The sequence below is a fragment of the Bombus pyrosoma genome, linkage group LG4 (genome assembly GCF_014825855.1).
Source record: "Bombus pyrosoma isolate SC7728 linkage group LG4, ASM1482585v1, whole genome shotgun sequence".
Taxonomy (NCBI): domain Eukaryota; kingdom Metazoa; phylum Arthropoda; class Insecta; order Hymenoptera; family Apidae; genus Bombus; species Bombus pyrosoma.
This window is the reverse complement of record NC_057773.1, coordinates 1,595,194-1,610,655: the sequence shown is the minus strand read 5'-3', so window position 1 is coordinate 1,610,655 and position 15,462 is coordinate 1,595,194. Positions and strand designations below refer to the sequence as shown.

General features: G+C 47.4%; 1 protein-coding gene across 9 annotated transcripts in view; it reads left to right on the top strand.

The window, feature by feature from the left end:
• LOC122566658 (focal adhesion kinase 1) overlaps positions 1 to 15,462 on the top strand; it is a 37,077-nt gene that overhangs the window by 13,152 nt on the left and 8,463 nt on the right. For 3 of the 9 annotated variants that reach the window (XM_043724216.1, XM_043724218.1, XM_043724215.1), the window contains exons 2-3: positions 6,923 to 7,559; positions 15,314 to 15,456. In XM_043724216.1, the coding sequence (XP_043580151.1) occupies positions 7,477 to 7,559; positions 15,314 to 15,456 (226 nt within the window). In that variant the 5' untranslated portion in view covers positions 6,923 to 7,476. Of the gene's footprint in view, positions 1 to 1,882; positions 5,331 to 6,922; positions 7,560 to 10,897; positions 11,921 to 13,562; positions 14,890 to 15,313; positions 15,457 to 15,462 lie in introns of those variants that run through there. The other 6 variants (XM_043724213.1, XM_043724212.1, XM_043724217.1 and 3 more) reach the window with 5 other exon arrangements.

The window sequence follows — 15,462 nt, the reverse complement described above, 5'->3', positions numbered from 1 at the left end:
AAGAGGTAATTAGGTACTCTGCTTCCGACGGATGATCCTGTCTCGCGGTAATCCTCTTACCTTCACCCGCTTGACGCTCGATCCGTTAATCGTAGGCCGACGTAACGCGTTGCGATTGAACGCCGCATAAAGGTGGATTTATATTATCCTCTCCGGCACGGCACGGTTACGGCACAGTTCTGTTCCAATAAACATTTTTGCGAAAAATAAGATAGGGCTGTTCGTATAAGCGTGGACATAGCGCTAACGGAACGGCACCGGCACGACAAAATTTTGAAACATGGACTTTAAACGAGACCGTTCACGCTATCCGTCACCGTACGGTACGTAATGTTGCCGTTGCGTGACGATCCGCGCCGTATAGTAAGCATAAATCCACCTTAATTCGGTAGTCCACGTCGCTCAATCGAGCGAAACGACGGAAAGGATAGGATAGGACTTGTGGAAACCGCGTGTGAAAGTAGCGATGCGTGGAGCCGGTGTTGCTTGTTTCCCAACGGGACGAAACGCATCCGAACGCTCGATGGCCATTGTTCGCCTATCGTGCGCGCGCCTAGTTCGATGAACTTGGAGATACTTTTGTCCGTGGATCGTAACACGCCGCGAATCTATCGGCGTTTTATTTACGCTTCGGTTCGTTTTGTTCTGTGAAGCGGAGGCGGGAACAACGGACCGTTTCTGCTCTTACGCGATACGCGAGCCGCATCTATCATCTGTGCTATCGAGCCGTGCGAAAAAGGAGAGAGCCTGGTCGATATGAATTAACTCGTTGATTCACGAGAACGCGAGCAATTTCATAATTTTCAGCGTTCCCCTTCTCGTAAATTGTCGCTATTGCGTGCCGTATCTATCGGCCACGGGAAAATTCATAGTCGCTACCTCCTCTAAAACTCGAACATATCGAGCAGAAACGAGGGAGCTAATGAACCGTGAGCTCGATTCGAACACACGTCCGTGGAAATGCGTTGGCCAATTAGCGATTTATAGTGAGAACCGCGTGAATTTTCCCAAGACCCGCGATACCCTCGTTGCGTAGATTCAAATCGCACAATATTTGCGGTGCTTCTCATGTCCATTAAAAAAAAAAAATCAGTTCCGCGATAATTATGACGAAGCTTCGTTCCACGAAAAGAATTGGAGCCATGATTATCTTGTTTTTATAATCGTAACTTACGTCAAACGATAGACGATATCGCGGCGGATAGAGCCGGTCACGTGCAATGTCAGTCGGGACCGAAATATTCCGCGTAGCCCACGTCCACGCAACTGTAATCTGTCTGTCCCGATGCGTAATAATAAAACGAACGAGCCGACAGGAAAGACAGGAACGATAAGTAAATGATAAGGGATGGCAGGGCGAGGAATCGTTGCTCGTTGTCGGTCGCGGACCGGATGGCGCGTATATGCGCGACACACCGTGTGTGTCTCCTGCCGCCATATCGGTGCACGGCGCGACGGTTCGAAGTTCAAGGCCGTGTCGTGCATCCAGCCATGTAATTACCGCTGAAACTCTCTCGTGGAAAAATGCGCCTCCGAAGAAACGGGGCTCGACGGGATCAAGGAACATGCAATGCCTAAAATCATGAAACCTTATCATGGTGACGCGGCGTTTCGGAGAAGCTTCTCACGCGAAAGTCGTTTCTCCGCGTTGCCTTGCGGAATACTTTAATCTCGTCAGTGCTCGCGGCAGCTGTCAGCGACGATGCCTCTGGACTAGCCACGGATCGATAATTCAACGTTCTCACGAGGCCAATCCAAAAAGAAGAAAACGAATGGAATGGACTGGACGGCCAAGAGAGGGGTTGAAGAGGGATCGGAGAGGGATGCATGAAAAACAGTATGCTCTCTCGTCGCACACTAATTTGCATCGGAGATACGTATACATACACAGCGCGGCGGGAGAATCTCCCTTTTTCGACAGGGCAGCCGCGTATCAACAAGGGTATCTAACGATGAACAAGGGGCGAGACTCGTCCAGGTTGGGGCGATAATGCTCTTGAACGTGTCGTCCTCAAGCTTCCGCTTCACCCGTTTCGGACAAAATTAAATATTTTATCTCGCCGACGAAATCGTGCCTCTCTTGCTTTCTCGATGAATTTCCGAGAGAAGGTTCTCCATTAAACCACGGAGCCAACTGGAGAATTTTCCCATTTTCATCGAGAAGGAAAAAGGCGGAGGGAAATTCTCGAAGAGAAATAATGGAAGAGAGAGAGAAAGGGGGGGGGGAATTGATCGCGGTACGGCCGACGTCATTTTTCTCCGTGGTGTTATTCCGAATCGAAGTTGTCGTACAGGATGCAAGCGCGTCAAGATTACGTACGTGCCAGGAATTCTGGGATATTGACGGTATCGAAACCTACGAATTCTTCCTGTCGTCTCTGTTGTTCGTCTATTCGGCGCCGGCTTTATACAGGAGAGACTTTAATTTCCCGGGAATCGACCGGGCATACTATCGTCGTCGTTTCAAACAAGAGAAAAACCATAGATAGCGATTGCTTTCCCTGCTGCGAGTTTATCGCGTCCTAGAACGCATCTCCAACACGCAATTTCTGTTCTCGTTTCTCGGCCGATTACTCCAAATACTTCCTATCTCGCGTCTATCTTAGCTCGCGAGCGTGTGTGTTCGATGATAACACGCCAATCGACAGATAAATCAAATTAGGCTCATAGGAGAACAGGGTATACGTACCTATTGGTACCGTGGCTTCTCCATTTCCTCTTAATTGTCTTGTTGGAACTCGCCGATATCGAGGCTCTGACACAGGCCGTTATTTCGACGGAATATTACGTCGACGATGAAGAACCGAATCGTTCCTAATTTCCAGAGTTACCGAAGAACCGAGGTTGGTGAAAGTTTCGCCTTTGTAACTTTCGAAACAAAAAGTCAATCCAGCCGAAGTCTGGGACCCGGTTCCTAACCTTTTGTCGAAAGTAACAATTATCGGAGCTCGCAAGTTCTTTTGGTTATTTAAAACGACTAACGGAAGAGGATAGCGTGATTGCTTCGCTATCGTGGCCCGCAAAAGGTGGACGACAGTATTTGCGAAACAGAGTCGCGAAAGTCGACTTGATTTCGTCCATAACTTCGTTGTCTACCTTCCCCTGTATGCCGCATTAATCTCGTGTGACGGGCAAATCCCGTCGCAAAGATAATTAAATTGTCTACGAAAAGGATTAATTAAACCTTGACATTTCGTCTGTCCACGCGATAATCTTATGCCCCATCGGATCGTTAAATCCTGCCCAGGCAGTCCTGACGACGTAACTCGCGTTACTACAAACGTATCGATCCGACTGGATGTCGTAACAGGTTGTGAGGAGCACGTGGTCGAATATAATATCGTTGAAAGACACAACTTGCTACGGCGTTGCTGTTGCGAATATTCTTCCGATATTCGTGGTCGCATCGCCGGCGTTTCTAACGATATTCAATCAGATCGATATGTACGAATCGTGGTTTCAGTCACTCGAACGTCCCGATATACAGGCACATAATGTGCCGGCCAGACACACAGGTACGCGCAAATTTTCAAGAGGTTGCGGATAGGTCTCTGACCTAGGCGAGCTGCAACGCACACACTTCGGTCGCAGTGAATATTCCATTCGTAGTCACAGGAAGTAGCGTGAGAGTTATATATGCGCATAGGCTCGAACGGGGTTGCGGCTATTCCGGCTAGCGGCTCTCGAGGGTTGTTCAGCTATCAGGGACGTACCTCTCCGGCCACTCGATGCATCGTAGTTTCGCATTATCGCGCGACCCGTCTCTCGTGAAAATAACCACGTGAATTAACTCGTCGCTGTGCGCGAAACGAACGGCTCTGACGGTAAATTGTTTTCTCAGTCCGTTTCTACACGTACGTATATAGCTGTAGCGTACAGCTTGGACAGGCTTAATATTTTCCAGGTTTAAAGGATTATTTCGGAAATAGAATGAACGCGTTTACAAGCGCGCTCAGGCAGTCTGAGAAAGCTCTTGTTTTCGAACTTGCGAAATGTTAGGCTAGTCTGACGATAACACTCGACAACGTAGGTTTCAAGGACGCGCGAACATTGTATGAGAGTAATCGAGTTAATTTCGTCGATTATGCTTCTCCGTAGGGTCGACCGATGTTGCGGTTATTCCAGTGCTCGACTCTCCAGGGGATGTCGAGCTTGTCCTTCGCTCAGGGACGCATCCTTACGCGAAGCCCCGAGTTTCCAGAGCGCGTTGAAGCGCAGCTATTACGAAATCATCGCCGAAATTAATTCGAACGGTTCGATAACAAGTGCGAAACTAATTTGGCAAATGGCATGGGATCTTTGCTCGTTCAGATACGAACGAACTTGCGGCTACCGCATTGGCAAACGTTCGAAACGCTGGCAGACGTTGCCGGATGCTTCGCCAGCGAATTCGCGGCTATCTCTATCCAACGCATCGCTCGAAACTGCCAAGGAGAAAACACTCGCAATCTTCAAACTAGTCCATTTCCAGCCCTTTCCAATTTTCCAAACCTTTTGACACCTACCCCTGGAAGCTGTCGCAATCCTGAAAAATGCGAACAACTGTCTTTCGTTTCGATGCAAATAATTGCGTGTACCGTGACAAACGGTCTACGGGTAATAGAGAGAATAAGAGTGAACAGTAATATGGAGGACAGAGGAGAAAACTCGCAGGATCAGACGCAAACGTTCGCCCCTGAGCCGTGTGTGTCGGGGGTTGCAAGCCGCGTCAGGATCGGGGGTAGGTGGCCGACGAACCAAGGGAGGCCGATAGATAGGGATGAAGGGAGAAAGGCTCTGTGGGTGAGCCGTATCGGGGGAAGGACGCCGGGCGTCGCGGCGCAGGCTGCCGCACCCAGCAAAGCGCTTGCTCCCCTTGAACCGGCAAAACGTATACCTGACGCAACCGAGGAGACGACGAGCGCGCGTCGTTCTCGCGACACGCTGTTGCTAGGCGCTCGTTTTCGACCAACGATTCCGCTCCGGGAATTCACCCCGCTGTCCACCGAAGCCGTCCATTCGCCTGCGTTTCGCGAATTCCCAACACCGAGCCAAGGTCACGACACGTTCGCGTATCGCGTTCCACGAAACTTGCCAATCTGAAACCCGGTGCTATCCGCGCTACTTGCCCTTCGCGTCCTGCGCGTCCTGCGCGTCCTGCGCGTCCTTCGGAAGCGTGCTACGAGCCGGTGTTCCCTCTTTGCGTCCTGTGTCCGCTTTCGCTACTTCTACGTCTTTCTGTGAAGTTCTCCACTTTTATACGTGACATCGATATGTGAATTCAAGTGAAGTTTCGAAGAGCGATAAGGGAAGACGAGGTGGATCGAGGGATGAGATAGGAACCGACGAAGGTAACCAAAAACTAGCTGGAGAGGAAAGTTGTACGAAGTGTGCGGTACTCGGGTTTGTCATGTCAGGAGTTTGAAGGAATCGCAATACATATATCGGCACGTATGCGACAGGAAGTAGCCGAAGGTGAAGTACGAACCAGTGGGTGGGTGATGAAGAGAGGAGGAAGATTTCGAAGCGCCGTGTCAAGGTTGCACGACCTTGATTCGGTCAGCGACACAAGCTTGGCTACGTTTCGCAAAATCGAGCGCACGCTGGATTCGTGCGCGTAGCACGCGTGTGCCGTCAATAGCCGCTTCGAATTTTCACAGAAGTGTCCTCGTTCTTTCGATTCGGCGATGCTTTTTCTCAAATCGAATTTCTTCGCGCATAAACCACCAGTATATTAATTGCTTATTTCAAGTATTGAAGCACCAAATTTTATAGCATCGTTAAGAGGTAACTATAGGGACAAAGTCTTCAAGTTTCTCGAAAGTTCTCCGGGTTGTGAATCGTATAATTTTAGAAACGGTTTTATTTCTCCAGTCCAGTAGAACGTCTAATTAACCGAATCGACGCGAATGTAACTCTTTATATCGTCCCAGGGACGCTTTTCTTCTGCGATACTTTTTTAAGCCGGAAAATGCTCTCGAGAATATTTATGAACTATTACGAAGCCGTCCCTGATAAAACACGTTTCGTTCTCCCAGACCATTTGGTTTCCCTACGTTTAAACGTGGATTAATCGAGAATAGTCGTTCGATCCTGCGGGACCCCTCTGAATTTCATTAACACGACCACTCTCTTATCTCTAAATACGCATATGCATCGAAGCGAAAGAAAGCTGATTTTCGCCGACGTAGACGGAGCGTTTAGACATCGCAAAAATGTTCGCGAGGCTTGCGGGCTAATTACCGTACCAACGGGAATAACACTGCGGTAGTCGGCCCTGCGGAGACTGCAGACAGACGTGGGTGGTGTCCATCTTGAAATAGATTGCATGCCTTACCGGGAGTCGTGCGAGCTTTTTCACGAATTAAATCTCTCTCATCCATTCGCCATAAACTACATTCCAACATAGATATTCGTTTCTCGAAAGTACTCGAGTCAAACTCGTTGCAAGAGAATCCCTCTGCTGCCAAGGTATTTTTCGAATGCGATGAAAGTTTGAATTCACCACAGGAAATACTGTTCCCGTAGTTCCGTGGAACGATCAGTCGATATCTCGACTGAATAGTTTCATGTTTATGTCCGGTTCTGGCGGAATTTACGTGACGAGACTGAAAGGTCTGTGGCCAGGATTAGGCGGCGCCCCTGCCTTTGGGATAGGTTAGGTTCGTCCTCATAGACGTACGCGAGTGCACGCGAGATCTCTATCGGTTTTGGAAGTTGCTCGCAAATCGCGCAACAAGAGTTTCCAACGCTTGGAAAGATGAAGCGACAACTTAGATAAGAACACCCGTATCTTTCCGCCACGCTCCGCGATAGAAGACATTAAACTGGCTTTTCCACTTTCCCGTGCGGTACTGGAAAGTACTGGGGGAGGAGTTCGTTTGAAAGCGATTATCTTGCATAAAGATAGTTGTTTTAAAATTACGTCGATGGTTGTTCACAGTTATTAAGCAACGATAGAAACCGTCATTCAACGCAGATCAAAATTGAAATCCGTCGAAGCCGTGGAATATAGAATCGCGAGTTCGCTAGATCCAGTAGCTATCTCGTTAATCGAAGGGGAGGACGGCATAAAATTTCCAGTGCATCTCCGGTGTGTGTTTCCGACGGCGATATCGATTCGAAAGTGGCGGTGCAGCAAATGCACCGGAAAGGGAAGAAACATCACCGGTAAACGAAGAAGTTGCATCGAGGTACCACTGAATTCCGCCGCTTCGTGCGCGACGCTCCAAATCCTACCGACACCGGAACCGACCGCTTTCCTTCGAAAATTCGTTCTCTCCTTGGTTCAGAGAACTCTTTCGATAAAATCGTGGATGTCGCTGCTATAGCGAGACAACAGTGGAAACAAAAAAATCGCGTCTTCCGTCCTGAAGATTTATTTCACGCCTATACGTTCTCGAACGAAGTGTTCTATATCTCACCGTGCCGATGAAAACAGTGACTAGTGGTGGGTGATGATCAGTGACCCACCGTTTCGAATGAAGTGGTTTTAGGATGATGGTGGAGCGTGTCGAGGACCATCTCTTCATGTATCGACGTCCCGTTTACCGAGTCTTCCAGTACCTCGAAACCACCGAGTAAGTATCACGACCAAAAAGCATTTCTCCGCGATTTCACGCCGATCGTGTTTATACTTGTATCGCGTTATCGAACGCGGTCGTTTCGAGCGGCTTTGTTTCGACGGGCCGTCGAAAGATCCGCAACGACGACGAGACAAAGATGAAATAAATTACGCGTTTCACCGGCCATGGGAACGAATCGAATCTCGATAATATGCGATCTCGAAGAGGTTTTGGAAAGTTTGCCCAGGGGGTTCGAGATGGTTCCGGTTCCTTAGACGTTGGGTATCCAGCTGTTAGAATCTTCAGAACCACGGAACAGGCGTTTAAACAAAGGGGTTAGCTCGTTTGAAGAGCAGCCAATGGCAATTTCCATGCATAAAGCCTTTGCAAGTCTCTCTTCCAATTCGTGAATGGAGGGAAACGCCGCGAGGGAGATTCGAGTGGGAGTAAAAGGAGAAGGAAGAAGAGGAACGCAGATGGTTTCGCGCGAAAACACCTTTTTTCGTAGACTGTGTTACGTCGATGGTAACGGGTAACCATGACGAAATTGCCATCATCGACCACAGCCCTCTCGTAACCATTTCTAATTGATGCTATTAAATGAACTTCAATATCGCCGGTGCGTAGCTACTGTCGTTTCCTTATACTTGCAAACTTTCGAAATCTTTCAAGATTAAATTTTATCTGCGTCCTCGACAAAAGAATCGTATCGTATCGTTCTATCGACGTTACTGCGTCTCCGTTTCTCCTTCGTTCGACGATAATTGCTTTGCATTGTACGTTGTAAAGTTTTAAGTTGTAAGTTAAAGACCACAATTCCGTCTAAAAAGCTCCATGGTCCGTCAAATTACAGCAAAAAATTTACCTCGCCGAATAGCTAGAAAGAAGTCACGTGACGTGGAAAACGAGGAAACTTTGGTCAGGATGCCAGCCAGAACTCGCTGGTCAGACCTTACCTAAAAAGTTACCTAAAGACGTCTGCGACGCTTTTCTCAAGTAGTTCGCTACTACTTGCATCTATGTACTTAGTTCCGTGTCGCGTCCGCTCGCCGCGAGAGCTACATAAACAGTGATATCCTCCGTAAAAGTAATTCCCTCGCTTCATCCGAGTAATTGAAATTTCGGAATAATCGAAGAGTGAAGCGAATTCGATGCTATTCTAAGCAAGGACAATGCGAATTTTAACATAGATTCGAAATCAAAGACACAACGTATGGGATAAATCTCGTTCGAGTCTTGATAAGCGATCTTTGTTGCACAAATAGAATAGTTCGGAACACTTTTCCACGGTACAAACGAGTTTCATTGTTCGAAAGCTGTTGGGAAACCGAGTCCGCCTTTCCATTCGAAGTTCAACGAGCTTTTAATCCACGAGAGTCATAATTTTAGAATTTAGATAGACCACCATCGTTCGTTCGATGTTTGACTGACCTAGCAGGTTCTACGAACAGCGAATTTTCGAGAGGTCGACCTTCGACTTTATGTTTCGTAAGCTGACCGCGTCGTCTCGAATAGCGTCAAATCAACCTCGAATTAATCGCCGACGTCCCATGAGTATTCTTGTATTTAACATATGGTATAACCGTTCCGAGATTGTCGGGAAAAAGGACATCGAATTTGACCCCAATGAAGCGTATCTTCTTAATATCCTGTTAAAAAATAATCAACTCGAGCACGAAGGTAACTCGAAGCACCTGGTGTTGCTCTTTCAGGTTAAGTATCGCTTGTTCAGATTCACAAAAAGTGGATAACCACCGCGATCTTTCATGAGAAGTTCCGCTCAATTCCCTCTGCTTGACATTCTATGATTTCCGATGGTTTGGAGTTTGCCCTTTACTACCCCCTTGGTGAAATTCGTGCCGTGAACGACGTCCATCCTGTGGTCAATTAGTGGTTACTTTCTCGAAAATCGTATCGATTACCTCTCTGCTGTTTTCGTTTTTGAAGGTTTCCTTCCGGTTCCAGTTATTTCCTTGAACGATGTCTATCCATGTTAGTGGTAAATAATCTATCGCTTCAAAGATTTCTCTCCGGCAATACCTCCCTCAAATATATCCGCCTTACTCTAAAGAAATTGAAACTTGGAACAATTTCCTACATCCGAAGAAGTAACTCTATAACGTTCTTCGTGAATTCTTTAGCTGGAAGAAAATTCAGTTTACCAAGAAAAATAAACGCAAATATTGCAACGAATAAATTGAGAAGAGAAATAGCTTAAAAGTGGAAAACGTGTCAGAAAAAAGAAAGAAAAAGGAGAAGGAAGATGGAGTTGAACTACAAAGTTATCGATGTGAAAATGTGCCACGATGTTCGCGAACTATCTATATGTATGTATGTGTAGGGTCGTGTCGGAGTCGCAATGCGGATGCACCTCGTATTCCATCTCCTTGATTACACACCGTTGTCATGCATTGGGGCGATCGATCCAGCTAAGCTAGATCACCGACGATATATATATGCTATATGCGTGTTAAATCCTACGAGTTACACCGTGAATGTATCTGAATTTCAGACCATAGAGAATACAACGCTCTTCCTTCTTTATGAAATAACTCGGTGAGTCCGCGACTGCTCGTAAAAATATAAATTCTCGTAAAGTTGGTGGCTCTATCGGAACGGTCGAATATACTCTGTGGATGATTTATTCCTGCTGACTATTGTTTAACTTCTATCCTTCGCTTAAATGCCATTAAACACCGCCAGCTTGTTGTCCCGTGGAGAACCTTTCACACCGCAACTCGATCGCGTTGCGAGACTTGTCGGACTTGTATTTTCTTCGCCCGGTATTGTCGATGCTTTGCATTCCTTGTCCTGGGCCCGGTTTCCGCGTTTTCTTTGTAGCCTAATTACCGTGATTACAACCTGTCGTCATTTTCTCTTTCATCCCTATAGAATACGTACGTATCTTCGAGAAACGAAGCTAGTTTGTATAAGATCCGCATTTCTCTTTCATTCCGATGAAAACGACTCGCTTTGAAGCTCACGCAAGGAAGATTGAATACACCCCTTAACCTTAAAAATCGATTAAACGGAAATAGAAAGCAAGAAGAGGAGAAGCGATCGCGTTGGAAGTTTCATGGAGGTGAAATATCGAGCCATCGGCGTCTCCAGGCAGTCTGTTGGCACGATCGTGCACCGACTTGGAACAGCCGATCGCCCTGTTTATTTGCGCCGTAGGAATTGCGCTAGCGACACGATTTTTCATCGACGTCCCACGCGTTAGACCCAGTGAAACACGGACACAGAAGAGAAAGAACGGCTCAATAGGAAAAGAGAGGAGAAGAGAGAGAACGGCAGGTTGTCCGTTCGACTCGTCGATCAGTTTCTATCCGACGTCGAGGTAGCGCGTACGCGATTCGTGGCAAAGAAACGCGAACGTATCGAGGGTGTGTCGAGCTGGTAGGGTGAATCGCGTCTCCGGTGTTTTGAGGCGCGAAGAAAAAAACAAGGACGAGTCGAGTTTCATTTCCGTGGTAAAAAATTCTCCACGTTCTATTTTCGTATTGAAAATCGTATGCTACTCGGCACACCCGTGTTCCCCATCGGGGCAGGAAAATTCGCGAAAACGATCGGGGACTCGGGACGTTGAACCAGCCAGCGCAAAATTAAAATCGTACGCGATGCCTGTTCCTCGTCTTTCCCCTTATACCATGGCTATATTTCGAGACACGGCGACCGCGCAGCCTGCCCCAGCCAGATGTAATTCAATTTCGTAAAACGAGACCCATGCGATCGTTCCGACACAGTTCCCTCGCGTCTCGATTCACTAGCATCGATCACGAGGATCGAATGGACACCGTACGAATCAAACGATCCACGCGCTTAAGAATCGAGTTACCACCGTACGAGCAAAAATAGATGGGCAACAGATGACAAAGGACTATGACGAGACAACCGGATCGAGCAGAGTTCGCTAAGATATCGATAAAGCGATCTACGATTCGATCGAAGAATTTTCAATGGCGGCTACGCAAGTGCTTGCTATTCGATGACGCGTCTAACCAACTGATTGTCAGTCGACGAACATTCCGCGGTATTGCCTCGGCGGATAAGTAGATATTCCTGGATTCGTTCGATGAGTTGTATGTGATTTCGTACGAGATCGTCGAACACTCCGGAAGGATAATGCTGGAGCTGGTGGAACGCAAGGCCAACGGAATCTCGTGGCCGAGCTGCCGCGGCCAAAACTTGGAATCATTGGGCAAAGATCCCAAGGGGATTTTTTTTCTCCGGCGAGACAGAGCATGTCCTCGGGAAAAACGATGGAGAAGAGAGAACGGGGGTTTGCTATGCTCCCTGGGGCAATTGAGATGCAACGACTCCTACACACCTGACACCGTTGGCACGTGGAAATTTCACAGGGTGTCTCGTCCGAGGTAAACCTCAGAAAGCGGGAAAGAAGGGAGACTGAGGAAATAGAAACGTCTGCAGGAAGAAGCGGAGGAGGAGAATTTGCATCATCGAGAGTCTTACTTGTTCCATCCTCGCTGTTCTTACGCAATTAAGATTCCTTCGTGCAAACAGAGATCCCGTAAATCGTTCGACTTCCGCGAAACAAGCCAGCGACGATTTATTACTCGCGCTTGTATTTTTCCATGGCGACGAGTATGTTTCGCGGCTTGTAACGAGCGATAGAGGCACGCGAGCCTCGTTACGGCTGTGACGATGCAAAAGCGCAATAGAGAAAGTAATAGTGAAAGGTAAAGTGCGTGGGCGATAGTCGCAGGTGCGTGGTGGTCCTGCTCGTGCCGAGTCGAGCCGCTCCGTCGTCGGGTCAGGGACGCACTTCTTGTATCCTCTCTCTTTCTCTCTTTTCCTTGCTCTTTTCTCCCTCTTTTTATACCACCGAGACTACCCTCCGCGACGAGAAACTCTCTTAGTAGCCGCTGTCGTCGCGTGCTCCCGATTTCTCGCTGCGATACGTCGCCCTAGAAACAGAAAAGTCCTTCGAACGATAGCAGCCGTGTAATCGGTACGATCTCGTTCACCGATCTCGCTGAATTATCAATCGTAGCAGCTCATCTTCGACACTAAGGAAAAAAGAAAGTAACGCGCCGCTATTTTTCTCCATGCAAATCAAGTTTCGAATGCAATCAGCTATTTCGTCTACTTGATATTCAGCGACAAACAAGTAATAAGTTGAGCTCGGTGTTTGCGCTTTGTAATTAGCGGGCCGGAAGCTATTTAATATTATCCGCGCAATTGAATTAATTCGGCCGATTTAGCGAGCTGCGAAAACGCCGAGCAATGAATATTCATCGTGGAGACAGAAAACTGGCCGCCAACCTTTTCGATCGTCCCTCGTCCTTCCATCTTATATCTCGACTTTCTGTAGAAAGATTCCTCCGGCCGATACCACGGCGGCATTTAACAATTACGCTGGTTGCGCAACTCTTCGTTCGTCGTTACGTTGCTCCAAAGTGCCACGTGAATTAAAAGGCCGATCGACTGTACCGATTTACTCGTGTCGATAATCGTTCGCGGATCATGGGCTTGAGTTTATACGAGGTACGTAACCGCGCCGTGAATCGGTGTAATGTTGCGCGAATAATTAATTCGTGATTTGCTGGCTGACAAACGGTTGTTCCATCCGCTGTGCGCTATTAACGAAGTAATCGCCGTATTTTGCCGTATTTTATTCCTTTCGGTAGAGTTTACCCTTACGTTTGGATCATTTAATTTATGACAATTTAAACGAGCGGTGAGTGTACTCGCGTAGAAAAACGATTATTAAATGCTTCCAGCCCGTAGGTAAGCTATCCCATTTTTTAGAGTAAGCTCGCGTTCCTGGGTAGAACGACCTGGTTCTGATTCGACGCGATCCTTTCCACGATCCAGTACACCAGACGAATAGCTGGTGGTTCTCGGCGTAAATGCTTCGCCCCTGACCGACGGCATTCCTTAGGCGGACGACGCTCGTAATATACATTTGCATTAATAGCAGCGATGCAAACACGAGGCTCGGCTGGAACTGTTCGACGACGCTTTCGTGCGTCAGCTTTTTCATGAATTTAGCGTGAGACTTGTCGTTTTACACACGCGTGAAAAGTTGCGTCACCGATGTTGCGGGTTCTTCGAGGAACGCGAAAAGTCAATACAAAGATGAAACTTGTTTCAATGATTGCGCGTAAAGGTGGCTGAAGAACGTGTCCGGAAGCTGCAAATACTTCCAACCGAGCGTAGTAAAGTACCTGCGGACGTGCGATCCTTTTACCATTGCATTCGCAAAGATTCTTCCATCTTCCAACGCGTTGCTTTCAACTACTCGTCAAATGGCCTCGTAACTCGGTGATGGAACGATAATCACGTGAAATCATTTTAATAACACGTCGGAACGAACGTCTATCTCCGATCATCGATTCTTGTGAAATCTCACAAATCTTTGCGGGAATTCGAAGTTCTTTCAGAACATGTTCACCGTGAGCAAGCGCGTTAAGCTGCTCGGTCCGTTTGAAAAGAGTCGCCGGAACTCCGGTTTCAGAATCGAGATTGGGAACTTCCGTGAATGCCTGCTCTCTCCCACGGATGCACGCGTTCCGAGCAGCCTGAATCGGTAACTATGTAAGTGCAACGCGCAGGCAAATGTGTCAGAAGGCCGCGTCCATAAGGGGTAGGTATGAAACGCGGTCGGTTGAATGGGGATGCGGTTGCGTACAAACACGTGCAGCCCCATTTCTCAAAAGCCTTCCAACATCGTTCACGCTACGCGAATTTTTTATCGTAACTGACGCTCAGCTAAATCTAGCCGCGCTATTGTCTTTGACCCCGTACAGGAGGAGGGTTAACTCTGCAACTCTTTTGTATGGAAAACATTTCAGAAAAGCTCCTCGCCTTTCTGTTACCGAGTCGCGATTCTGAAGGTTTCTTTCCATGTATTTTAGAAAATATCCTCTTTCGTCCGCAGGAATGTAATACGCTGTTTCATTGAAATATCTATTCGCGATAGCCAGCAAACAGCAGATCGGTCTTCAGTCAAATCGAAGACGAACAGTCGAGATATTTTATTGGGCTATCTCGTATGACGTCATCGATGCAATCTTCTTCTGGAAAAATGTCGGTATTCGTCAACCATAGATACGTAAAAGTTATCGTGAAAATTTTAATCCGCGTGATAAGGCGTCAAAATGTCTGGTCGTCTTCGTTAGTAGTCATTGCCTGGTGAAACACGTCTTCGTCAGAGTGCAAATCTAGTAGATAGAATGGTGACTAGTGATTGTATCGCGTTGTTCTTTTGTAACATCGAAAAATACCGAGCAAACTTCGACAGCGCGCGAGGAACGGCTGAGAACAATCGCCTGATGAACAATCATGATTACTCGATCATTCGCATGAGAAATCTTTGTCCGTAAGCATCCAGAAACATATATACCACGGTGTAACGTTATCATGAACTCTTGATTAAAGCAGGGATTTTAATAATGAGAAGAAGCAGGAAAGAAGATTGTGGTAATTTAAAAACTTGTCGTAATTGAACGTGCCAACAGGGAGTTACCGTGTACGATGTCTAGAGTACAAGTTTCTTTGCTTGTCGCGAAATATCCACGTTTCGTCGACAACGAAATTCGCTTCGAAGAAGAGTTTCAGAAGAAATACTTCCCTCTATGGTCCGATGAATAATTAATCTTCTCGATGCAAAGCTTGCGCGTTAGTTACCTAGTGCGAGTCGAGGTTTTATGAGATAATGCATAATTGACGCGGTCGTTCCCGCGTCGTCGACTAAGCCGACTTCTTTACCAACCCCTTTTTATTCTGCTTTTTTTTTCATACAGCCATGAGGGGATGAGCACTGGCGTAGGAGATGGAGCTGGAGGCGGCGGTGGCGTGCAGGGAAGCGGCGGCGGAAGAAACACGCCGCCCCATGGATCGCCCACCCCCATGGACAAGGCGACTCTAAAGGTCCATCTGCCTAACGGTAAGA